The 25030-nt window shown below is 43.5% G+C and overlaps 2 protein-coding genes and 1 non-coding gene across 4 annotated transcripts; 2 read left to right on the top strand and 1 right to left on the bottom strand.

Moving 5' to 3' along the window:
- The first annotated feature begins 712 nt into the window (after positions 1 to 712).
- MAK16 (MAK16 homolog) lies at positions 713 to 9776 on the top strand. Its single transcript, XM_037128880.2, has 10 exons — positions 713 to 774; positions 2975 to 3024; positions 3115 to 3224; positions 3331 to 3395; positions 3582 to 3733; positions 4416 to 4470; positions 7742 to 7816; positions 8478 to 8591; positions 9246 to 9311; positions 9448 to 9776. Exons 1-10 carry the CDS (start codon positions 760 to 762, stop codon positions 9646 to 9648), a joined length of 903 nt encoding a protein of 300 aa, XP_036984775.2. The 5' UTR covers positions 713 to 759; the 3' UTR covers positions 9649 to 9776.
- Positions 9777 to 10096: 320 nt separating this feature from the next.
- TTI2 (TELO2 interacting protein 2) lies at positions 10097 to 18425 on the bottom strand. 2 transcript variants are annotated; one of them, XM_037128882.2, is made up of 7 exons: positions 17096 to 18405; positions 15255 to 15441; positions 14587 to 14679; positions 13060 to 13247; positions 12838 to 12981; positions 11288 to 11450; positions 10097 to 10405 (listed from the first exon to the last, which is right to left on the bottom strand). In XM_037128882.2, the coding sequence occupies exons 1-7, from the start codon at positions 17740 to 17742 to the stop codon at positions 10301 to 10303; spliced, it is 1527 nt and encodes a 508-aa protein (XP_036984777.2). In that variant the 5' UTR covers positions 17743 to 18405; the 3' UTR covers positions 10097 to 10300. The 2 variants fall into 2 exon arrangements, with proteins under 2 accessions (XP_036984777.2, XP_036984778.2); XM_037128883.2 differs by lacking the exon at positions 10097 to 10405 and having other exon boundaries at positions 11348 to 11450; positions 12813 to 12981; positions 17096 to 18425.
- A 27-nt stretch (positions 18426 to 18452) lies between these two features.
- LOC119036942 (small nucleolar RNA U13) lies at positions 18453 to 18558 on the top strand. Its single transcript, XR_005080115.1, has one exon. It is a non-coding gene; the product is annotated as a small nucleolar RNA U13 (small nucleolar RNA).
- Positions 18559 to 25030: the final 6472 nt, after the last annotated feature.

Genomic DNA, 25030 nt, shown 5'->3' with positions numbered 1-25030 from the left:
TCATTCTTATTCTAAGATTGCGCCTTTCTTACTCTTGGAATTAAATGGCCTTTCTTTTGAAAAACGGTATGAGTTCGTAAAGGGTTTTCTTTTCTCCTGCCAAAGTAAAAAGCTGAAAAAGTTATTCCTTCAAAAGATATATTTTAAATATTATCTGACCCATGAATTGCTAAAGTCAGGACCCAAAGCCGCCCCAAACAGGAGTCTGCAGGGTGGGTGGGGGAGGGAGGGGTGCGCGCGCGATCGAAAGTCTCTAGTTTAACAAGATGGGGTTTGAGATCCTCGTATTGGACGAAGGGGTAAAACAACGCAGCTCTGACCGCGGGCACCACGGCGGCCCGCTCCTCTGCCAAGCGCAGTGTTCAGCAGACTGAAAGCCTGGTGGGCTGCTACCCGAGGTCATAGACTGCGCGCTGGGCAAAGGAGAGTCAGCCGACTCTTCGCGCCGTGCCGAAGAGACAGCCGACGGCTGCGCGGCGTTGCACTAGTTCGTTCCCCTCACTCGCACCTGGGGTTACCAGGTGAGCCAAGGGCGGGACCCGCGCTACGCGAGGGGGAGAGCCCGGGTGCGTGCGGGGTGGGTCCTGCTGCAGTGCGGAGTTCAGGACTAGCGCGGATTAGACCACCAGGCGGCGCTGCGTGCAAGTCTGAGAGCTCGGAGCTCTCGCGGTAGGTGAGACTAAGCGTTCCGGAAGTGATTCCCCGGAAGCTGCATGGCTGCTTCCGGGAGCTACGTTCCCACGCTGAGTTGCCGACAGCATGCAGTGCGATGATGTGAGTCTTCCCCGTTGGTGTGTCGCCCAGGCTTACGCAGGTTGTCTTACCTTCTCGGGCGACTCAGAGCGGCACACTCAGCCGGCCCGTTTGCCTCACGTGGCTCCGGGAGGGAGGTTTCCACAGCCCCGGCTTTCGAGCGTGGGCTGTCACGTGCCTTCCCTGGGCCTCCAGCCCGCTGCCCCACCGGGATTAAGGAGCCTGAAACCCACCTCGTCGGTCTAGAGGGTCATTTTATCTAGTCCCTGGTGACAAGCCCTGACGGATTCTGCGAATTGTCTTGGAGGAGTTAGAGCTGGGCGGGAGCCTGGGGGAGGGAGGGCGATACGGCCGAGCTTAGACAAGTTTAAGGATCTTTTTCATTCACGTGTACTTGACTTCTAATCAGCTCTTCCCGTGTTTCGGTTTTTCTTAAATGTGTCCCACTAAGTGCCCAAGTCATGATTTTGGAAGCATTCTTCCAAATGCTTCCACTAAGCATCCCTTCATTAGTAATCTGTAGGAGAAGCATTTAAGTGCTTACTGCGTACTGGGAATTGTAGATACTAGAGATTTGATAAGCCAGACAAAAGATCTCTGCTTTCCTGAACACTAGTGGGAGAGACAGATAGTGAGCAAGTGAACAGATAGAAACAGTTGCACTGTGTAACAATACTGGAAAAACAGACTAGAGGTGATGGAGTCAGAGAGGCCTGATCAGGAAAGGTTTCTCTGAGTGGAAGATAGTTGAGCTGAGATCTAAAAGATCGGAATGAACTGCCACCGAGGAGAGAAGGGGAAAGCAGTCAGTCCAGGCAGTGGGAACAGTAAGGTACAAAGATCTGGAGGTTAGAGAGGAGGAATATACTCTAGGACACCGAGGTCATGTGAAGTCCGGTAAGGGTTTAGGGCTTTCAGTGGGAAATGACATGATTTCTGTGTGTGAAAAGTTCTGTTGTGTGAAAGGTTTTTGGAGGAGAGCAAGAGCAAGGAGACTAGAATACAATGAAAGTAGCTTCAACTAAGATGGTCATGGTGGATGTGAAAGGAAATGGATAAAGATGAGATGATTTATCAGTTTTAATTGACTTGATAAATATAGAAAAGGGACAGAAGGAGGGTTTGGGGAGTTGAACAGCTAGTTCAGTGGTGGTTGTATTCTGGAGGTGGGGGGACTGGAGAAGGAGCACGGTGCTCTTTTGAGAGGTGTGGAGTTGAGAGCTCCGTTTGGACATGTTGATGTGTGTGATGCCTTTAGACAGCCGAGTGGAGGTGCCCGGTAGGCTGCTGGGTGTATGTACAAGTCTGGTGCTCAGGTGAGAAGTGTGACCAGAAAATAACAATATAGGAGTCATCAATCAGAGGTGATATATAAATCCAGCAGCCACATGGAGTTCCTTTTCCAGTTTCATTTCCTCTGACCTCTTTCCTAACATCCCCTGCCAGACACATCCTATAAAATTGCAAAAATGTCGTTCCATTCTTTTACATTTATGCTTTCCCTTTAACTTTTTCAAGCCTTTCCCAGTTCCTCCAAGCAGCGCATTCAGAGCCTGTCATGCTCGCACACACCTCGTTGTACTTAGACAGCTGCTTTGTGATGCTCTGTGTGTCTTTCTCTCCATCTAGATGGGTAACACTCTGAGGACTCTGGCTTCTGCACTGACAAGTACTTGAGTGCCTTCTGAGTGTCAGTGCCTTCCCTTCATTAAGTGCGCAATGAAGATGAATGAGTAAAGAACACGTTAGTGCAGGATACCGCAGACGATTTCCCTTGCCCTCAATGAGATAGAATTATGGCGCATATATCCAAAAGCCCAGTACTGTGCATCTTTTTACCACGGATAGTGAACATTTTAGGTAGAAAGGGAAGGTTACAAAGTACATAATATGATCTAATTTTGTTGAAAACATAGATGTAGGCATACTAGTTCTTAATGTGTACATACATATAGAAAAGCCTGAAAATATTTACAAATATTAATGAAATTATATTTCTTGGTAATGAGGTTGGGGCTATTGCTAATTTGTATTTACTTTTTATATAAGAGTGTCATTTGTATCATGAAAAGTCAGACCGTTTTACAAAGCACTTTTTCCTCTCACTTGTTAAAGACCCCTTTCCTCAGTAAAGCGGGGAATGCCCCAGGACATTTTCTGGGGTTCATATGCCATCTCTTGGGTCTGCGCAATTGAAATGGGTTTATACTTTGTCCTGCAGGTTATCTGGGACACACTGGGAAACAGGCAATTTTGTTCCTTCAAAATAAGGTGAGTCTAGGTTCGCAACTTGGACAAAGATTCCTTCAGTTGCCCGTTTGGTAACCCATCTGAAAATGCTTGCCATTCCTCCCATTCTAGAACGAAGACACAGGGCTTTTGCAGAAATGAATACAGCCTGACTGGACTGTGTAACCGGTCATCTTGTCCCCTGGCAAACAGTCAGTATGCCACTATCAAAGAAGAGAAAGGTAACTCCCCAGTTTCAGATGCCGTGGGAGCTACTCAGCAGCTCTCAAAGCATGCATTGTCTTGGGTCCCTCTAAACAATATAAAGGCATTTCCTTTATCCTGCAGGACAGTGCTACTTGTACATGAAGGTTATAGAGAGAGCAGCCTTTCCTAGACGTCTCTGGGAACGGGTAAGACTTGGAACATAAAATTACAATACCCATTGGTCTAGAGCAAAAATGCCAAGTTTCCCTTTCTTCCTTGACCGTATCTAGATTAAACCTTTGAAGCCGTCCTCATAGTTCCTGTGAGTGTTGTAACCAGGAAAGACCTAATCTTGTACTCTTGCTCTTTACGCTTTCCTTGTTCTGTTTTAGGTTCGTCTTCATAAAAACTATGAGAAGGCACTGGAGCAGATAGATGAAAACCTGATTTACTGGCCCCGTTTCATCCGACACAAGTGTAAGCAGAGGTTCACCAAGATCACCCAGTACCTAATTAGAATTCGAAAACTCACACTAAAGCGACAGTAAGTGTTCAGGTCCTTTACTTATTTCTAAACCTGTTTTCTCATGAACTGTGTTATGAAACTGAGAGGTGATGACACCCCTAGAAATGCCTCCTATAAAATTCAACTCCGGGTACCCTTTTGTGATATGCTAAGAAGAGACTGTACCTCAGATTAAAGGTGGGCCCTTTGGCTTTGCAGGTTTTAAAAACAGTCCAGAACAACTCAAGTATTTCCTCCCTGTCTGAAAGTCAGCTTCAGAAAATACTATTTATAACCTCCTGAGGGAATCTTGAAATTAATTAGGGATTTAAAAATGACCTAAAAAATGTGAATAACAAGAATGTAAGGAAGGACTTTACTCTGAGTTCAGTGAAAACTAGTTTTTAAAAGGAATATGAAATCCCCACTTAATTGAGCTGTGACTTGCACAGGATTCTACAGAAAATTCCCTTTTTTTAATTCAGTGAAGCGTTGTTAGCATAGAGAACGTCCTCAGAAGTCTCAGAATGCCTGTAGCAAACAAAATCAGCCACATTCAAATATACGTAAAAATGTCCGATTTTTTTATAGCATTACATTTATCTAGAAAATTTGCTGACCTGAGCTGAACCCTACAAATGAATTCCAGTCCTTTTTTCCTTCTCTTTTTTTTTTAGAACATGTAGATGGGTTTTCTGATGATACGCTTTGTTTCCCCTAGGAAGAAGCTTGTTCCTTTGAGTAAAAAAGTGGAGCGGAGGGAAAAAAGAAGAGAGGTAACTTACTGCTCTGGTATTCGTACGTCTTTATTTTCACTGAGGGTAGGGCTGTGGAGGGGGGCCTCACGAAAAAGGTGTAGTCACCACTGCCCACGAACTGTTCAGGCCCTGGAGAGTGGCTCACTAATGTGCGATAGTAGTTGATGAGACAGCTGATGTTCCGTATTTTAGGATCATGACTTTCAGGGCAGGTAAAATGGGAGTGCTTCGAGGGTGTATGTAACAGAACAAGTAGAATACCTCAGATAGACATCCACAATGCCTTGTCTGGAATTCTTGAGGCCAGATGTTTCAGAAATCAGAATTTTGGTATGTTGCTCATCTTACCTCTTACCCTCAGCAGGGTTTGAGCATTCTAATCAAGTAAGCTATTAGTTTTGCAGTGAAATATAAGAATGTTCATTCACACTAGATTGAATTTTTTAAATCTTTTTAAGTAGACTCATATTAGTTCAGGTCATCTTAGGCCACAAAATTGAGGTGGGGGGGTCTGTTTTTTTTTGAAGTTGTTAGTAAGGAATTGATTGGAATTATTTGTTTCTTTGAAGTAAACTAAGCAACTTTATGACCAGAGTAGTCAATAGCGATGTTAATGGTCTGCTATCCGTGGAAAATCTCGTCCAGAAGCTCCAGCCTTAGTTGCAGAGAGCAGCCTGCCTCTCCGCCTACTGGTACTTCACTCAGGCTGAATTTTCTCATGCTTTTTTCAAGACTCGGGAATTAGCTTTTCCCAGCAAATGCAAATATTCATTCATTCTAGGTACTTGGTCGGCTTACCTCCCTTCTAGCAGTAGACATACTTACCTGATCATTTGTGATACCATCAAGAAAAACTTGAATGCTGTAATTTGCCATGTATAATGTGCACCCATATTTTTGTGCGCACTATACATGGGATTACTACACACATGGTATGTACCCTTGTATATAATGTGCATACTTATTTTTCACTCAAAGATTTGGGCAAAAAAGTGTCCATTATACACAGCAAAATATGGTAATCGTGATGCATTTGCCTCCATAAATCACAAGAGTTCTGTATCTCAAATCTATTTTATCACTGGTCTGCAAAGTTTTTGATCACTTACCCATCAATAAGATTTGGAACATATGCTCCCCAGTATATCACATACAGATGTTATGTACAACAGGTACAAGTAATTGTTTGTGCTATCTACAATTTCTTTCTTTTCAAATTACTGGTAAAATACTCCTCTTGTAAGAACAGATGAGTCCAGTTCCTGGCTGAGTATAACTTTGTCTTTAAGGGCTCTCGTAAGCCCTTCACAGATATGTCAGTGGTACTTAGAGAAGTGCAGTGCGGATTGTTTGCATTAAGTGCTTGCTCTTTATTGTTCATTCTCCACCACCAGTTGTTAAACAGGTTAAAAAGTTAAAATTTTCTATTTCTGCCAAATAATTTTAAAGCCCTGTGGAAAAATGTGTATTTGGAAGATACACATTTAGGTGTGTATCTTCCAAAATATGGGTGCACATTATACATGGCAAATTACAGGTACTTGGTACTTGTAATTTTACTTCGGAAAATTATATCTTCAATTTTTGTAAAGATTTATTTATTTTTAGGGAGAGGGGAAGGGAGGAAGAAACAAACATCAGTGTGTGGTTGCCTCTCACGCGTCCTTTACTGGGGACCTGGCCTGCAGCCCAGGCACGTGCCCCGACTGGGAATTTTGGTTTGCAGGTGGGCATTCAGTCCTCTGAGCCACACCAGCCAGGGTTGTAGCTTCAAATTTTTTTCATGTGTGATTGAAATTTTTAGAGAAGACATTTTAAGCACTGTCACATATAGATGCAGTCCTTTTCTTTTTAAGATGTTCCATTCACAGTTATTTTTTTTCTTTTCAAATAACTGGTAAAAATATTCCCTTTCTCGTAAAAACAGATGAGTATATTTATTTTTTTAATTTATTTTAGTAGTGTATTTACTTTTTAAAACTCCTGCTACATTACATATTACTGACAGCCATCTTTAAGTTCTACAACTTATGAGAGAAACATCAATTTGTTCTTCCACTTTATGCATTCGTTGGTTGATTCATGTATGTGCCCTGACCAAGGATTGAACCTGTAACCTTGGTGTATCAGGACAGTGCTACCTGGCCAGGGCTCTACAACTGTTTTTAGGTACCAAACCATTAAACAATCAGCTCCCTGTCTTACTGCAAACAATTCATCTACAAATGCACTTACCCAATCAGAATAAAGGAGTGAGACCACCGCTTTCAAACTCTTTGAGCAGTATTTTCCCCTCGGAATGTCTTGTTCACTGTACTTGACACATGACTATTTGCTTTATGGACAGAGTTCAACGTACCACTGTCAGTACACCTAAAAAGTAACGTGTTCTGAAAGTATTCTCCCTACATCATCTCAGTGAGTCACTCTTGAGGTGTAAGCACCTCTGTAGAGGGTGATGTAGGACGTCACAGTAGACTGAGCTGACCCGTGCGCCCAGCCTTCCTGCATTGTGATGGGTCAGTCTGACACAGCTTCCGTATGTAGCGCTTTGAAATCCTCTGTGACTTACTGTCAAATTAATACAGTCTTAGACTAGAAAGGTTAGATTGAAGTTAGATTTTTGTTTTCATTGGGTGGTACAGGTTGATGCCACGTATTATTTCCTATGAGGGATCATTGAAGAAGAGAGTTCTTAAAATGTTTTTTTTATCATGTGGGATCTAACATGGTTTTAGAAACCGTGAGTGAGGCTCTCTGTTCCCCTTCCTTGAAGTCTGCTTCCGGCTGCTAATTTTCTAAGACACTTAAATGTATGTAGACCTACCTGCTTTTCATATCTATCAAAAACTTTGTTAGAATTTGAGAGTATTACTTATAAAAACTCTAGAAATTTTTATAATTGAAAGGTTCCCAAGATTTGAGAGGTAAAGGAGAAGAAATATGTCTGGTTGGAGAGACAGAAGCCCCCATGATGCCCTGACCGGTGTGACTCAGTGGGTCGGGCGCCCTGTGAACCAGGTCGCAGGTCAGATTCCCGGTCAGTGCACACGCCTGGGTTGTGGGCCAGTCCCCCGCTGGAGGCGTGCTAGAGGCAGCCAGTTAGTGTTTCTCCTTCTCTGTCCCTCCCGCCTCTTTCTAAAAATAAAATCTTTTTTTTAAGGAATCCAATTAATAGCAAGTGGGAGAAGTGATTACATCTTCTTTGTGATGAAAGCTTCATAATTTCTTCTACAGGCTGAAAAATGACTATTACAGAAGTAAATGGGATTTGCTCCTTCTCTTACAGGAAAAGGCATTAATAGCTGCTCAGCTGGACAATGCCATTGAGAAGGAACTGCTGGAGAGACTTAAACAAGATACGGTGAGTAAGCTGGAACTTAGGGTACAAATTTTGTTTTTTAGGTGGAATTAGGAAACGTGGGAAATGGGTTTTACTTCTGAACATGCTAGAAGATGTTCACCTTGATTTTACTCCTGGACTAACACAGATCCTGGCTTCCTCACCGAAGTTCACTGATGCAGGCACATAAATGCTTCCGTTGTCCCTGGTACTTTGTGTAGTACGAGGGCCCCTTCCCTGTCGCCGCGATTCCCAGCTCCTGCTCCCAGACACACAGTCCCGGGTCTCTGTAGAAAAGCCTCCTGTCGTTACCCTTTCAGGGTTCTTCTAAGTTAACTTCTGTCCTCTTTTTAAAGTAATGTCATAGAAACAACATGAATAAAAACTCTTCCCTTGCTATTTCCCCCTTTATCATGAGAATCACACTTGTTCTAATCCATAGGCTTTGTAGACTACTGAGTTTTCAGTGATCTGCTTCCATCCTTCATTGAATTTACCAGTTTGGTGATTTGATGTTAAAACGGGCTTTTTAAAGACACTGCCAGGTCTACTAGCCTAAAAAACAATATAGAAATATGACTCCTCGAATTGAGTGTTCGCATTTCACTGAGGAACAAAGTGACCAGCTTGTCGGTCAGTGGACTTTAGATACAGTTAAAGCCGATCCGTTCATGTTCTGCAGTACGGCGACATCTACAACTTCCCCATCCATGCTTTCGACAAGGCCCTGGAACAGCAGGAGGCGGAGAGCGACTCTTCAGATGCGGAGGAAAAGGACGATGAAGAGGATGAGGAAGTAAATAAGCCTTGTTTGTACTTTCCTTTTGTTCAGCGGTAATCTGTAGGACTACATTTATTTTAATGTAATTAAGAGACAGGATGCTTTTTTTAATCCCCTAACCGAGAGTACTCATCAGTCCCATTTTCTGTCATGAGACTAACCCGGGTCCGTGGGTGGCTGTGGGGGTCTCTGGGTTCTCTGTATTGATGAGCACACTGACACTTTCCTGCCAGATGGCAAATGAAGAATCTTTGTCAACTGACAGAATAGAATATCCCTCTAAGGAACCTACAGAAAGTTTTACAAGGATTTAATCTTACTATTAACATAGGAGAGGTACTTCAGTGATAGTATTTTTAGGAAAAGGGCAGACTTAGCAACTAGCTGTTTAGTCACACAGTATACCTCCATAGGTACAGAAGCATACTTTTCCTAAAACTATTTTTGATTATTTGAAATTAATCATTTTAGTTAAATATATATAAAGATTTGTAAATTTTACATACTGATTTCAGAAACACTGAACTTGGAAATAGGTACATTTTAGGTGCCTAGTTAAATATATTCTGATTGTTATTTTATGCATGTGTTTCCCCCCAAAATAAACTAGGGGTCTAAGTTAAGTTTTCCTGATGTATTTTGAACCTCACGGTTATGTTTTGTTTTTAGGATGTGGGAAAGAGAGAATTTGTGGAAGATGATGAGGTGGATGAGAGTGACATAAGTGATTTTGAGGTGAGATTTATGGGTAAGAGAAAGGCTTTCCGAACACACAGGGCTCAACGCTCTAGTTTGTTCTAAGTTGAGATGACAGTGGAATTTGGGGCCTAAATCCAGCATCTTCTCTTAATTTTTTCCCTCCCGGTGTTAGGAAATGGATAAACTGGATGCCAGCAGTGATGAAGAGCAGGATGAGAAGTCCTCCAGTGAGGAAGAAGAAAAGGCCTTTAATGCCAAACACAAAGGCAAAACACCCTTGAAAGGCCCTTTGCGGAGGAAACGAGCATATGTGGAAATAGAGTACGAGCAGGAGACAGAGCCCGTGGCCATGGCCAAGGCCAAGGCCACGTGATTTCCATTCAGACATTTATAACAGGACTGAACATGTTGAACTTTATCCTCATCACATCACACCTCCAGCTTTTACCCCTTATGTTATTCAACACAATATTTGTGTTTTTGATATTTATACCACTTCTGGGGGGGGGGGCTGGTGGAAAAATTGTAAACAGAGTATTTTTATAGCTTTGGCATGTGTTGAAGTAACACTGAGCCCAAGAAGCTTAACAGATGAGTTCGTGGCTGTAAATATTTCTAAATTTTAAATGCACACCCTTGGTTACCATCCCCAACTTTAATTCAGAAATGTCCAGATTTCTGCTCTCACTGGTGTGGCTCAGTGGATTAAGTGCCACCCTGTAAACCCAAAGGTCACCAGTTGAGGGCGTGCAAGAGGCAATGGATTGATGTATCTCTCATACATCCTTGTTCCCTCTTCTCTCTCTCCCTCCCCCTCTCTCTAAAAATAAATAAATAAAATCTTTAAAAAAGAAAGAAATGTCCAGACTTCAGTTTTTTGTGTTCTTTCCATATGTCTATTGGACTAAAAGGAAAGAAAAGGATGGTCTAAATTATAATGCCTAGTATAAAAATACCTTTTTCTTTAAATAATTGCATTTATACAAAGAGAAAATCCTGTCCTCTTTAGGAAAATCATACAAATCTCAAGTCCCGCCGTGGGGGGCGCCCCCGGAAACCTGCTGCACCTTCCGGATACAGCTCACCACCTGGCTGTCCTCGCAGCTTCGGAGACTCGTGGCCAGGAGACCCTGAAACGTGAAACCGAACAGGCTTTGGTTGGTTACTTCTTTCTCTGTCACCTGTGCTCTTCTTTCTTGGCACCATGCTCAGACGGGTGACACTAGGGACAGTTCACAGAACAGTGTAGCTGTAAACACTGTCGGCACACTTGGAAATGACCTGCTGGCTCATGAAGCAGCAGCTTAGGTACCAGCCAAGGCGAATTAGACTGGATCTAGGGCTTGACAACTGCCTGCAATCAAAGAGCCAAGGTGAAGTTTAATCTGAATAGGCTAATAAAACAACAAACTAGACTACTTCTAAATGTTTTCAGGGTATGAATTTTTCATGTTGCCTTACATCATCATATCAATTGATTTCTAAATGGGATACAAATGAGGCAACAGTTTATTAAATATATAAATATGCACATAGCTATTACATGCTATGGCTTTGAGAAGTTAACTTTTGTGCAATATGAAACCAAAGAGAATTCCCACAGGGATAAACAAGAATATGGAAAAGCATAGTTGCCCCTGAACAGCGGGGAACATTTCTGGGATCTGAAATACTGAACATACATTATTATTTCTTGGTGGCTAATAGCCCATTAGTTCACCTTTTTTTTTCCCCCCCGACAGGAACAGAACTTAAATTTTACAAACTTTTGCCCATTCTTTGTCCTAGCCCCACAGACACTTTCTAATCCTCCTGCCTTTCGGACTGAACACTTCTAAATACCTTTGTCCGAACTCTCTTGAAGGCTAGAGGGTTCCAGAGGTGCAGCCCTGATGCCTCCACATTCATTTACAGGCGTGGGCAGGCCCCTGAGTAATGAGTTATAATCAACTGTGAGAATTACTCGAGGGTAACGAGGCCTCACTGGATGCAAGTTGCAGACCGCCCCTTACCTTCACTTGTCCCTGAGAGCAGTGGTCCAGGAGAACCAGGCAGTCCGTGGCCGCCTCTAACAAGGCCCTCTTCACAGGCTCAGGTGTAAGGCTGCGATCCCTTGCCACATCACACACCAGTTTCAGGAGAGCCTTCAGTAAGACCACGAGTCTACAGGAAACCCTGGAATCCAGAGGAAAAACCATGTTCATACTCTAAACCTGGGTGTTAAACTGGAGACTTCAAAGACCCTCTAGTATATAAAGTCCTCATTTCATTTTGTAAGTGAAGAAACTGAAGTCAAATGTGTTAGACCACAGAGCCGGAAGCAGAACTAGAGACCAGACTCCAGATTTCTTAACTTCAAGCCCAACTATTTTCCTCCAGCATCCTGCCCTGTACACACACTGGCCAGCCGAAGAAAAACACGTCCCCTCCAGAAGCCTGCTTCCACTCTGGAAGGAAGGAGCCCTTCCTGAACGGGGAGGCCTGGGGTTTCCCCTGTACTTTTGGCCAGAGAACAGGAGCCAGCCCATAGTCCTTTAACTTTTAAGCAGTCTCAGGCCAGGAAGTCCAAAATAAGATGAGAGAAATTAGCTTGGCTTCTGGGACTTAAGTGTCAATTTGTATTTTCCGTCACTTAATTCCAGATCCTAGCTTACCAACAGTTCAGCCCAATCTATCACTAGCCCTTCTAACAGTCTGGATATAAAAAAATAAGTCCTGAAAATGGATAGTGGTGATGGCTGCACAAAATCTGGAATGTATTTAATGCCAAATGAACTCTTATTTTAAAATAGTAAATTTTTTTTACCCCAATGAAAACAAGCCGTAATGGAAGCTGGAAAGTAATTTTAACTTGTAGTATGAAAATATGCAAAGTAAACCGTATTTCTGGACAGAAATATAACCGGGGGTAAGTTTGCATCCCCTGGAAAATATTAAGTGCTTTCCTATAACCTCCTGTTTAGCCTCCCACGTGTCATCGTTCAGTATTCAGCCCCCAAGCTCCACCCTCCACAGCGAGTCACACTCATTTTCTACCCTTCTAACCCCAACATCTGCTTGCCAGTCTCTCCCTGGAATCTTGGTCTCTTTAAAGGCCTGGCACGTTAATTTCATTCAGCTTCATTGATCCATCCATTCATTCTCTCTTAGCCCACTCATCTACAGAGCTGGAATGCTTTCTAAGCCATCACATCCTGAATCAGTACTCTCCTGATCACTGTTCAGGCACGTGGTATGGCGTGTTCTGGTCTCAACCGGATTTAAAAAACGAGGAGGAGCAAAGTCAGGCATGTCTTTATTACATATAGCACTTCTAAATGGCCTTTTAAAGTTTAATGTGCATTATTAATTTAAAGAAATAGACGCCCAAAACAACAATGGGTGTATTTTATCTTTCGAATGCTATTTTCTCTGTTCAAACTTCAACAGGTGTGTAAAAGTGGGAGTATTCCAGTACTCGGCATGGCCTTACTACCTGGTACTGCTTGTACACCTGAGCAGGTTCTGAAGCAAAAGTCTGGGCTCCACCCCGCTTACCACACTCGTCTGCTGGCTGTTGTACCTTGGCCAAGCGTACTGCATGAGAAGTTTCAGGGTTTCCAGTATCTTCAATCTCGCCTCCTCCTCTGGTCCATCATAAACTTCCAGATAACCGAGGATGACTCGCTCCAGCCTCTTCATGTGCCGAACACTTAGGATCCCCAACCTACAAACGAAAGAGAAAACGTGATGATACCAAAGAGCTGAAGCCGGAGTCGGCCGGGCCAGCAGCCCAGGCACTTGCCTCCTCACAAAAGCTGGCAGGTTCCTGGCGTAGGTCCTGCGTAAGAGGATGCGGTGCTCCGGCTCCATGTGGGTCAGGATCAGCTGCAGCACCTCGTCACAGTGTGTGGTGGGGCGAGCGGCGTCTCCCTTCCAGTGCAGGGCTTTCTCCAGGACCGGAAATAAGTCCAACAGACACAGCAGCACAGCCTGGAGAAAGGAGGGAAAGAACTAGTCATCCGTTCGCACTCGCAAAGCTCACTGAGGTTTCTAAGCAACTTCATGCATCTGTTCTTGGGGTCCACGTCACAGAATTCTAAAACACACTAGTATGTACGCGAGCATTACTTTGTATTTTCTAGCTTTTGTTTTCTTTTTACATTATCTCCCTCTTACAGTCTCTAAGTTAACACCTTCTCCTTGCTGTGCTTTGCTAAGCTGTAAAATGGGAAGCAAGGCCAAGCTGGGACTTAAACCCAGATTTTAGGAGTCTGAGTGTATTGTCACTAGATTACTAAACCCAAGCAATATGTACACATACGTCCAGTAAAAGTGCTCCTAAAGAGAACCTAAGGAGAATTCGTGTCCAGCTGAGCCACCCTCCCTGAACTTTCAGTCTAAGCAACCCCTTCTAGCTCTCCTGGGCCCTTTGGTTTTCTGGGGTTTTTTTTGGTAGGGTTTTTTAAAAATTCTTAAACACCATCTCAAGAGTTCTAACCCTTCTGACTCTTAGTACCTGGATTCTCAATGACTAAAATAATACTTTAAAAAAGGTAGCAAGGTAAAGGGTTAAGGGCAGATAGGCATAAAATAAGAAACCTGGTTATTTCTACCTCTAATTTTATATAACTTGTTTTTACTGTCTTGAGAATATTGTTCCCCCTAAGAAACTCCTATTTTTCCTTCATAAACAAATATCACCTCCTCTGGATTCCCCTAAAACCCCCCAAGACCACCACACCTGGTTAGCTGCCTACTGCTGCACACCCACTGCGCTGTATACAAATCTTTCAATCAGTGCATCGCTCTGTCTGTGGACCTACACGCGTATAAGCATCCATATATTTACATAAATATCTCGAAAGGGTTTCTTAAAGCCAGAGACCTTGTCTGATTCATTTGCTCTTGGAACCTACAACGGTTACTGGCACACAGTAGGTACTCAATGTCCATTGGATGAAAGAATAAATGACACCAACATACCCAACACACAAGATCTTAATGGGTGTTGATAATAAAGCAGCAAAGAAGGAAGGGCACTTAAATTCATAAAAAGAGAACTTTTTTCCAACATAAATCTGTCCCCAAGACAGATACATAACTGACCTGGATGGAGACAAAACACTGGCTTCCTGCGGCTCCCAAGAATGCAGATGCTGCTTAGTGTTTTCACTGGTCACCACTGCCTCCCTTTCCAGCTTGGCAATGGCTCTTAGTTACCACCCTCACTTTCTAAGAGAAGACAATGTCTATTCTTATTCACATAATGCCACCTTCCACTCAGATGTGCAAACTAAGATTCACAGTTACCCACAAACCTCACAATTACCTGAACGAGGCGGTGCTCCGGCGTGTACAGGTGGTTGAAAAGGGCGTGGTACAGGACCTGGGCCCTGTTATACTGGAGCAAATCGGCAGCAGGCTGCAATCAGACAAATACCCAATTAAAGGAAAGTTAGCCAATGTTGGCAAAATGTTGGTAATTTTAAAAACTGAATTATGGGTGTATGAGATCCATTATACCCCTCTCTGCTTCTCTGTATATTTTTAAAGTCCATGATACATAGCTAAGAAAGAAACGAACAAACTTCCTCGAGTAATAGTTTGCACATTTTGGTATAATCACTCTCAGTTTGACTTTTTCTGCTCCTTGGAAGTCAACTGCTGATTACTATTCAGTTTGACAATGGCCTGTATTTTATGTGCATAATAATAGTCCATGTTACATATATATATATATATATATATATACACAACCTATCAGACATAACTTCTACTAGGTTGGCAGATGGAATAACTATAAAGAAAAAAGTACAATAAGTGAATTTAGTCACATAACAGCATCAGCAGAAACCAGCTAATAAAACATGAAACATAGGCAGCAGTACAATAGTGACAGCAAGACAATAAGTGACACAATAGTGACAGTACAATAGGGTACAGCCGTACGACTCCGTCTCTCCCATCACCACCAATGACAGGGCAGGGGCTGCTCACCACGTTAAGCACAAGGTGATGGAGGCAGTGCACACCCAGGACTTTGTTCTCAGTTTGGTAGTCATCTGAGATGAGCAATGATGGCGGGAGGATCCCTTCTAGGTGCTGGTTCAGCCAGGGTCGAGTGACCTGTTGCAGAGTCCACGAGAACACATGTTTGGTGGCCGGGTTCTTCTTCCAGGATTCCCTAAACCGGAATGTGGAACCAAATTAAGTAAAGTGACATGGTAGTAGCTAGCAAGGAAAATTCAGCTAAATACAATATTCCTTCTCTTTGAAAAAAAACAAAAATCCCCCGTAACTCCTGATGTTATAACATACATTTTAAGACTTTGATCAAAATAACTTACAGAACTGACACTAAACACATTTAACATTCCCCCAGAGCTCTGGCTCTAAGGCTTATCCAATGAGAAGTGGTCGTCCATAACCGCAGCAATGCAAAGCATCTGGGGTGATGGTGGAGGTGGTTACAGTGAAGGTACGTTGAGAAGGGAGAGATGAGTAACAGAAATGTCTTCAGATTATTGTTATTACAAAGGAACAAATGAATCAGTATTTGAACAGTATTTGTAGCTTATGAGTTTACACACATCACTCAACTAATCTTCAAACTGTGATAGGTAGTCCTATCTTTATATTACAAATAATAACACTGAGGTTCAGAGAGACGATCTGACCTGGTCCTACTCAGAAGCAATAAAAGGAGGCATCATCCGCCTCACAACTAAGCATTTTAGTTCCAAGTCCCTAATAAAATGAGTTATGTGCACATTTTTTTGTATCACTAATGTTACAGAGACCCTTGCAGGGCATTTGGTCCTGCCAGACAGACCCATGGAGACAATCCATCCCTACCAGAAGGTCCCTGAAATGTGGTCCCGTCTAATACATCAATAAGCACACTTGATCCCAACAAATGGTCCTTGACTTGGGGTCTTGCCGACAATGTCCATGCTTCGGAAATGTTCCTGATTCAAAGAGCCCATAACATTATTTATACTGCTGGTTTACAGGATTAACACATACAATATTATTGCATTTTATTGGTATAATAATTGTGTTGTGACTGTGCGGCCAATAATAACCCCTCTAAACGGGATGGTCTCACTGGTCACAGCGCGTGGAGCTGGGTGGATAGGTTGGCACAGACCAAATGTCTTTGTGTGGGTTTCGAACAGGACCAGATTTCAAGGACATTTTGGCTGGATGAATCAAATGACCCCATGGTAGTGGACAACGAATGTCCCCAATCCCAAATACTAACATACACATACAATGTGAATTATAACTGTATGAAATAGAGGAGGAATCAAATGACCCCATGGTAGTGGACAACGAATGTCCCCAATCCCAAATACTAACATACACATACAAAGAGGTGGAAACTCAAAGAATACTTTATCTAGTAACAGTCTAAAGCTTTTATTTTCATCCCAAATGCTGCTTCCATATCTAATAACTATCCGTATCTACTAGTGATGGGTTCCAAGATCCCTGAATTTAAGTTCAAACCATAAGTTTATATCCTCTCCAAACTCCCACACCCACCTAACTTAAGAAAGTTAAGTCTAAATGAGACAGAACTTCCAATTTCCAGGGCAGTCGTCCTCAGGACTGGAAAAAGCACTAGAAAACGGAATCGGAAGACTTGGGTGCTACTGTCAACTTTACCACTATCTAGTTAAGTCGTTTATAGCAAATCCCAACCTTTCTGGGTCTTAGGCGATCTGCTACAACGCTTTCATCCTACTGATGAAGAACCCAAGGTCCCTTTGAGGTCCTGCACTCTAAGACAGGCTGAAGCTCAATTCGCCGGCCCTTTCTGCAGGGTTACTCACTTATTCAAGTCGGGCTTGAGAAGCCCCAGTACCACAGTAAACCTCCCTCTCTCGTCTTCATTTTCTCCGTGGAGGAATCCTGCCACAGAACCACACTCAGTAACTTGAAGCAACAAGGCGAGCACCTCTCCAGCAACGTCCTGAGATGTCGGCCTGGTCCACGGTTGCTCCAAGCTGTGTGTGACGGCAAAAATATAGACGGGTCCTGCTAAGTGACGCAGGGCTGTCTTCCATGCGAGGCAAACCGAAGAATTCTTGGCGGACTCAACTTTCCTCAAGAGCTTGATAAACAATAACCCAACGGCCGCCGCTCTCTCGGCCACTGCTGAGAAACCATCCTCTCTACCTTCCTGCTCCTCGGTTGGGGCGGCATACTTCTCCAGGGCTTTGGCCACCTTCCCCAGCATCTCGGGCATTCCACCGGGCGATGTCTCACTCCCCTCAAATAACTTATCACACTCTGTGGCTTCTAGGAGAGCATCAAGGTCTTGAAGAGCTGCGTTTCTGGCCTTGCTCCGTCGGGGCTCCTGGCCGGTAAGACGGTGCAAAATCTGGGAGAAGGCCTGTCCGAGAGTGGAGGAAGGGTACTCTCCAGGCAAGGAAGAGCCCTCCTGCGGCAGGGATTCCCGAGAGCTGTCAGGCTCCATTCCTGACTGCTGCAGGTCACGGCGGGAGGGGATCCGCTAAAGACGGCACGAAAGACCACCGGAAGCTGGGCTTCTCCCAAAGAACAGGACTAAAGCCAAATCGAATGGCGACACATCCAAGCCAAAGGCGGGCGAGTCTAACCAGCATAAGAGTAAAGTGTGCATAAAGGAAAAGATGCAGGAAAAGGAAAGGGACTTCTCCGGGAGTAGTAACACAATCTCAGACTCCCAACAGTGCGGTATAGAATTACTCCTGCCTACCTGAAGACTCACAACAAAACAAATTTCAGGAACAAACCCTAAAACTTGATAGGAACGCGACTCCAGGTACCCGCAGCCCTTCCTCCACGTTCTGAGCCTATCAGGACTTGGACCTAGCTAACGTCATTGCCGCAAAGCAAAAGAATAGCTTCCGCCAATACAGCGTCAACTCTTCGCCATTTCACGACTTACTGTCGTAAAGCAATCGAGATTCAGGTCCTATTAGAGGGTGGAACTATGGCAAAAATTTGCATAGAGAATAATCCGCTTGCTAATTTTGATTCTGTTTTCGCTTACTAAGTAGAAGCTAGAGAAAAATTTAAAACTGTCGGCGGTGTTTAAAAAGCATACAGGTTTTGTATGTCCATACTGATACACACGGACTGTGTCACCCTTTCTTTGAAGTTAGTGCGTCATATTCGAGAATCCTTAACTTGTTGCTCCTACCGATCCTTTTGTAGTTCATAAGCGTGATGATTGGGTGTTCATGCTCTTGTGTGTGAGATGTGCCTCCCACAAACCTTGTTACGACATCGGCACATTACCCGTCTGACATGAACTATGAGGATCCACTTAGACTTTGCTGATCAACTTATTCCTTCGTAATTCTTGCGTAATTCTTGCCAATGACGTTGTTTGAAGTTGTCTCTTTCACGAGTTAGCTGTGACCTAGGCTGTTTCTTGTGATGACGTCTGGCTTTACAGAAAGTTATCTGTACTGTGCGATTAGTGTTTTGTGATGAAAGGGTCTTGGCTTTGGGAGGGCGAGCGCCTTGGTCTGACGCCCTCTCTGCCAGGCCGGGAGCTGGGAAGTCTGTCTCCAAGCGGCTTCCCCCAGGGGTGGTTGCCACGTGCTCGCGGGCAGCTGCGCGCGGTGCTGTGTCTGGGCTGCAGGCGGCGCCTGGACCCAGCCAGAGAGCAGGGGAGCTGCTTTGCCGCGCAGCAAGCCTTTGGTTCGTTTTGAATCTGGCTCCGTGCGACTCCTTTGTCCCTGTGGGTCTCATACTGCGTTAGCAAGGCTTGTCCCCCTGCTATGGGTTCTTAGATGTTAGAATTGTGTCTAATTGACCGAAGAGCCGGCCACAGTACCTGGCCAACCTTGGAAGTTCGTCCGTGATTTTATATAGCTTCCTATTTCCTGGGGTAGCAAAGGAGTCGAAGTGTGGGCCGGGGCACTGATAGGCGTCTGACATCGGGCGGAGTCAGAGAGCCGGCTCGGTAGCCTTAGGGGTTGAGAGTGGCGTTCGAAGAAGCAGCCGCTGCTTAGATACGCTGGTGGGCAGGCGGGCAGGCTTAGCCAACGCCACGCTCCCGGCAGGTCTCCGCCTGGCTTTGGGATTCCACCCGTGAGCAAAGTACTTGTCTTGCAGAGGTCTCCCTGCTACTTTCAGAGTTTCCTGGGACCCAAGACTGTGTATTTATCCTCAGTGCCTGGCACAAGTTAAGTCACACAATAAATGTTCCTTGAACCCTACACGTCCACTCACTGAGCATTGACTGAATAATCGACGGTGCGTACTCACAATGCACTTCTGTGGAGTCTCTGAGCCCCCCCAGAATCCAGAGAAAGCCCCGAGGAATGTGTAGGGAAGGAAGCGCCACGAGTAGGTTCTCCCCAGGGAGTGGTTGCGGCGCCGAGACACCCAACTCCAGGCCCACCTTGGAGAGGACGCCACTTGCAAGTCTCCTTACCTGTGATTCCTTCCTTGCTCCCATTCTCCCTCCCTGTGCCACCTCTCTGTGCCCTAATTTCTTTCATTGTAAAATGTGGGTAGTAATAGTTCCTACTTTTTAGGCTTGTTATGACAAATAAAGAAGTTAAATATATATGTAAGTAGCTTAGAGCACTCTGTGCAGTTGTGAGTTCTATACATGTGTGAGCGCTTGTTAAACCACCGCTTCTGTATTTTTAACTTACTTTTCCTCTTTTTGGGGGATTTTTGTAGTTTGGACTCTTCCTCTCTCATTTGCCCGTACCTTTTCTGACCAAGGTACTCATGATTTTCTAAGCAATTTCATACAGATTACAAATCATTTTCTCCCAAGTGGATTCTCCCATGCTAAAGTCTGTGCGCCCAGCAAGACACCAATCCACAGAGAGTTATTGTATTCCTGCCATGTGGGAGCCTGTCTTCCCTGTTCCAGCGGCTCTTGTTCACTCATGAGCAAAGTACTTACTTGTCTTGCAGAGGTCTTCCCCCTAAGCTCAGAATTTCCTAGGGCCTGAGACCATGTATTTATCCTCAGTGCCTGGCACAATTTAAGTCACGCAATGAATGTTCGTTGAACCCCACATGTCCATACACAGAGGATTGGCTGAATAAACCAGGGTGCATTCACACAATGCAGTTCTGTGCAGCTGTACAAAGGAATGAAGACCATCTCTGTGGAAGGCCATGGAACTCTGGTACGTATTAAGTAATAAAAAGCAGGGCGGAGACCATGGATATGTTGCCTTTCCTTTTAGAAAGACCTATGCGTTTGCCTACATTTTTTAAAAAAGCAGTGGAAATATAAATTACAAAGTAATAAAAATGGCTAACTTCATATACTGTGTTTTATTGTTCGTCTTTGGAATCCTGTGAATGTTTTACATAATAGAAAGAAATTTTTATTTTAAAAGAAAATAAGGCATTTTCTAAAAGAAAGCCATTAAAGTATATGTGGAGTTACTCCTTTATCCCATGGAATAGTAAGAATCTGACTTTAACCTGTTATTTTCACTGGGCATCCTTACTGTAACACATCCTAAAGACAAAAAGAAATGGCAAAGAGACCAAACTGCATTTAGGTACAGTATTTGTTAGTAAGAATACTGGTATTGTTATTTAAATGCTATTGTATATTTTATGTTTCACATATATGTATATAAAATAGCAAATAAGTATCTTTTTATTTTGAAAATGTTTTATTTACTTTTAGAGAGGGGAAGGGAAGGAGAAAGAGGAGAGAAATATCAATGTGTGGTTGCTTCTCATAGCCCCCTACTGGGGACCTGGCCTGAAACCCAGGCATGTGCCCTGACTGAGAATCAAACCTGTGACGCTTTGGTTCACAGGCTGGGGCTCAATCCACTGAGCTACGCCAGCCAGGGCAATAAGTATCTTAATATTGTTAGAAATCAATGTCTTCAGTAAAAGACAAAAGCGATAGAAGTATCAAATCAGTAAAGTTAGGTATAACTTCTATAATAGAAAATTTGAAGTGACAAGAAGCAATGTCAATCCAATGGCTGTGTGTTCAAATTCATGACCTGAATGCCATTAACCACTAAGAGGAACCAGGACTTCTTTAGGAGATGACTGATATTAGAACTGGGGTAACTGCATGTAGTGTTGTTATGCCAGAAAGCAAGGTAGTGATCAAATACTACTGAGGTTATGTCAAAAAGACCCAAGATCAAAGACGAAGGGGCACCATTTGGCCAAAGATGGAACAACTTGGGTTTTTAAAAAAAGAATAATGACTAATGGATAGAAATATATCAAATATATACAAATCCATGAAAAAAATTAAAAGCACATATTCACACAAAAACTTGGACACAAAGGTTCACAGCATCATTATTCATAATAGCCCAAAGTGGAAATAACGTAAAAGTCTACCAGCTGATGAATGGATAAACAGAATGGGGTATCTGGGTACAATGGACTACTATTTATCCATAAAAAGGAATGGGGTTCTCCTACTACAAGATGGATGAACTTGGAAGGCATTATGGTAAATGAAATAAGCCAGACACAAAAGATCCCACTTATATGAAATGTCCACAATAGACCCATGAGAGTCAGAAAGGAGATTGGTGGTTGTCAGGGAATGGGGCAAAGGAGATTTGGAAACGGCAGCTAATGGGCCTGGGCTTTCCACTTAGGGTGATGAGAATGTTCTGGTGTTAGCTGGTGGTGATGGTGACCCCACCTTGTAATTATCCTCAAACTTACTGAATTACATACTGTCAAATGATGAATCCCATAGTATGTGAATTAAATCTCAACTTAAAAACTAGCTTAAGAAAGTATTGAGAGCCTCAAAGAGCTTTGCTTCACGTGAGATCGATTTTTTCTTTACATTAGAAATTAAAACTGAAAAACTTTTAAAAGATCCATTTCATCATTTTAAAAATAGGAACAATGAACCACTATGTGTTAAGCAATTATTTTTAGGAAAAATAACTATATTTATTCAAACAAAAAAAAACGGAGAAGAGTAGCATTGTTTTACACTTTTGTAAACAGACTTGCAAAAATTTGCAGTCCCCTTTCACATCCGCTCTCATAGGAGGCAGCTGGGCCCTCGGATGGGCAGCAGCCTTCAGCCTGTGCTGGAAAACTGCACTGTGCATTCATAAGAGAATGAGAGTGGAAAAAGACAAGCAATATATTACTATTGTTATAAAAATAGTTTTGACTTGGCAGACCTCCTAATAGGGTCTTGGAAGCCCTCAGGAGTTTCCAGCTCATACTTTGAGATCTGCTACTAGAAACACACAAATATTGCCCTGGCCGGGGTAGCTCAGTGGACTGAGTGCCAGCCTGTGAACCAAAGGGTCACCAGTTCGATTCCTAGTCAGGGCACGTGCCTGGCTTGTGGTCCAGGTCCCTGGTTGGGGGCATGCAATAGAAAACCAAGATATTTCTCCTGTGCATCAATATTTCTCTACCTCTTCTCCCTTTTTCTCCTCTCTCTCCAAGTAAGTGAAATCTTTGTTTAAAACAATGTTGAATCTGAGTGGTGGACCATGGTTGTTCTTTATGGTGTTACTGTATTTTAGTTTAAGTCCAAAACTTTCAATAATAACAAATTCTTGTTATTGCTCTTATTTTTAATCAGTGTTGGTTTAACTGAGCAAAAGACCCTGAGAAGGCAGGAGGTAAAACCAAATTAGAGTTTGGGTATCTAATGATGCAAAGATAGATTTGATACAGTTCTCGCCCTTGACAGGTTTTCATCTGCTGGGGGACATGGGGACAGGCAGATGTGGGAGAGAGTTAGAATGAAGGCATCTGAGAAACGATCTGTCCCTTGTAAGCGAGTGCCAGGCACTCTGCTCACAGCCACCCTCGCAGGCTGGTGTCCTTATCTCCATACTGCAAATGAGGAAACCGAGGTGTGGAAAGTTGAGTCACCTGCCTAAGGTGCCACAGCAGAAAGTGGTATAGCTGCGACTAAAGCTAGGTCCCTTTGACTCTCACACCCGGTGCTCTTCACAGCCTTACCTTTCCTTTCTAATCTGGCCGGGTGCACAGTCCTGTAACGTCATTCAGTGTTTACCTCCTGAATGCCCCCTCCACAGAGGCCCAGGCAGTGACCCAGGGAGTCTTTAGGAGAACTCATAATAATGTCAGCGGGGTTGGTCTTTACACTGCACTGTTCCCTCATTCAATCTGCACAATTTGAATTCAGGGAGGAAGCCTTTTATTCACATTCATCCTTCTCTTCTTGACTTTATCTTCCTCTATATTTTTTAAAAATCTTCACACAAAGATATGTTTATTGATTTTAAACAGGCAGGAAGGGAGAAGGGGAGAGAGAAACATTGATCTGTTGTCTCCCTATGTGCCCCGACTGGGAATCAAGCCCACGACCTCTTGGCGTGCAGGATAACGCTCCAGCCAGCTGAGCCACCCCCACCGGGCATCTTCCTCTGGTTTGGGGAAAGCACTCCAACACCTGTTAGAACAGTAAATGAATTTAGTGGCAGCTCTACTCCTGAGGAATTTATCAAATATGAATAACCATATGTAAGGCTCTGGGTTTGGGAGCACGAGGATAAACAGGAGGTTCACTGTGTGACTGTTCATCCAGCAAAAATCTAAACAAACCGAGAGCTCACTGACACTGGGGCACATCTGCCCTGGGGGGTTCTCCGGCCATTCACTAAAAGGAGTGGAGCTCAATCAGAGGACGGGAGGGGTTCCCACGAGGTGCTGTTCCCTGATGAATGTGAGATGCAAGAGATGCTATGATGCCCTGTTTATAAGACAACACTTTAAAATAATGAAATAAATACATACACATGTGTAGGTCTCAAAATACTTAAGTAAGGAGAGAATATGGGAGGTTGTCCCAGGCTCTGACCAGAGATGACCCCGGGGACCTGATGTGGGGAAAAGAAAGGAAGATGGAGGAGCCAAGCAAAACAAAAAGAATGGAAAGAAAAAATGGCCACACCTTTTTACAAAGCATATATGTGACTGTATATATGTACCTGTGTAAAATTATGTGTGTGTGGTTATGCGTAATGAGATTACACTGTGAAGTATTTCCTTGAGGAGAAATGGAAGAATGCAATAAATTCCAGAGATTTTGTGGCTAAGCATTTAGCACTGCCTCTCAGTTTTCCAAAGACCGTAGGATTAACGATCGGGGTTGAAAACCTCTTCACAAGGAAAAGTGAAAGTGAGGGAAAGCAATAAAGAAGTGTTTGCTGTCCTTTCTCCTAATGAGAGTAACAACTGGTGGGATTACAGCAGGACAGTTTGCCAGCTAGTCTTTCAAGGTTCATATGGTCTAAATGCGGGTAATAATAGGATTTTGAAACACTCTGTGAGATAATTACTGCTTGCAACAGAGCTACTTTTCTGATTATGGGCCAAATGGAGAAATGATAGTACAATATTTACAACCCTGGAATGCCTGTGGAGAATGAGGCACCACTACATTCCTTTACAGACGAAACAACAACATTTTACACATTTATGATGAAGACTGGCTTGGCTAAGGAGACTACGAACCGTTGTGGAGAATCACGTGTTGATAAGATGTGTAGAATACGCGCCACGTGGTCCTTAATGAGCCAAAATCATTCGACACAATGTAAAGAGAGCTATAAGCAAAAGAATCTCCCAAACATTCACTATCCATCAGTATTTTTTAAGTCACAGCCATGTTGAAAGTTGGACTGAGGCATCTTTCACTATGGCACCAAGGGTACCGCAATGCTGATATACCTTCCTCCCACCTGAAATTCTGTGTTTGCTCAGTTTTCTGTTCACGTCTGCGCCATCGGTTCAATTCACTGCGCGTA

This window comes from Artibeus jamaicensis, unplaced genomic scaffold (genome assembly GCF_021234435.1).
Source record: "Artibeus jamaicensis isolate MK-2021 breed Jamaican fruit bat unplaced genomic scaffold, CSHL_Jam_final scaffold_833, whole genome shotgun sequence".
Taxonomy (NCBI): domain Eukaryota; kingdom Metazoa; phylum Chordata; class Mammalia; order Chiroptera; family Phyllostomidae; genus Artibeus; species Artibeus jamaicensis.
This window is presented reverse-complemented; position numbering and strand designations above follow the sequence as displayed.

Coding starts and splice junctions, on each gene's coding strand:
- TTI2 (XM_037128882.2), bottom strand. CDS start 17,742: ATGGAGCCTGACAGCTCTCGGGAATCCCTGCCGCAGGAGGGCTCTTCC. Junction 15,442..17,095: donor CTCAAGCCCGACTTGAATAA/GTGAGTAACCCT, acceptor ATTCCGGTTTAG/GGAATCCTGGAAGAAGAACC. Junction 12,982..13,059: donor CTGCCAGCTTTTGTGAGGAG/GCAAGTGCCTGG, acceptor TTTCGTTTGTAG/GTTGGGGATCCTAAGTGTTC.
- MAK16 (XM_037128880.2), top strand. Junction 3,396..3,581: donor CTAGACGTCTCTGGGAACGG/GTAAGACTTGGA, acceptor GTTCTGTTTTAG/GTTCGTCTTCATAAAAACTA. Junction 8,592..9,245: donor ACGATGAAGAGGATGAGGAA/GTAAATAAGCCT, acceptor TTTTGTTTTTAG/GATGTGGGAAAGAGAGAATT.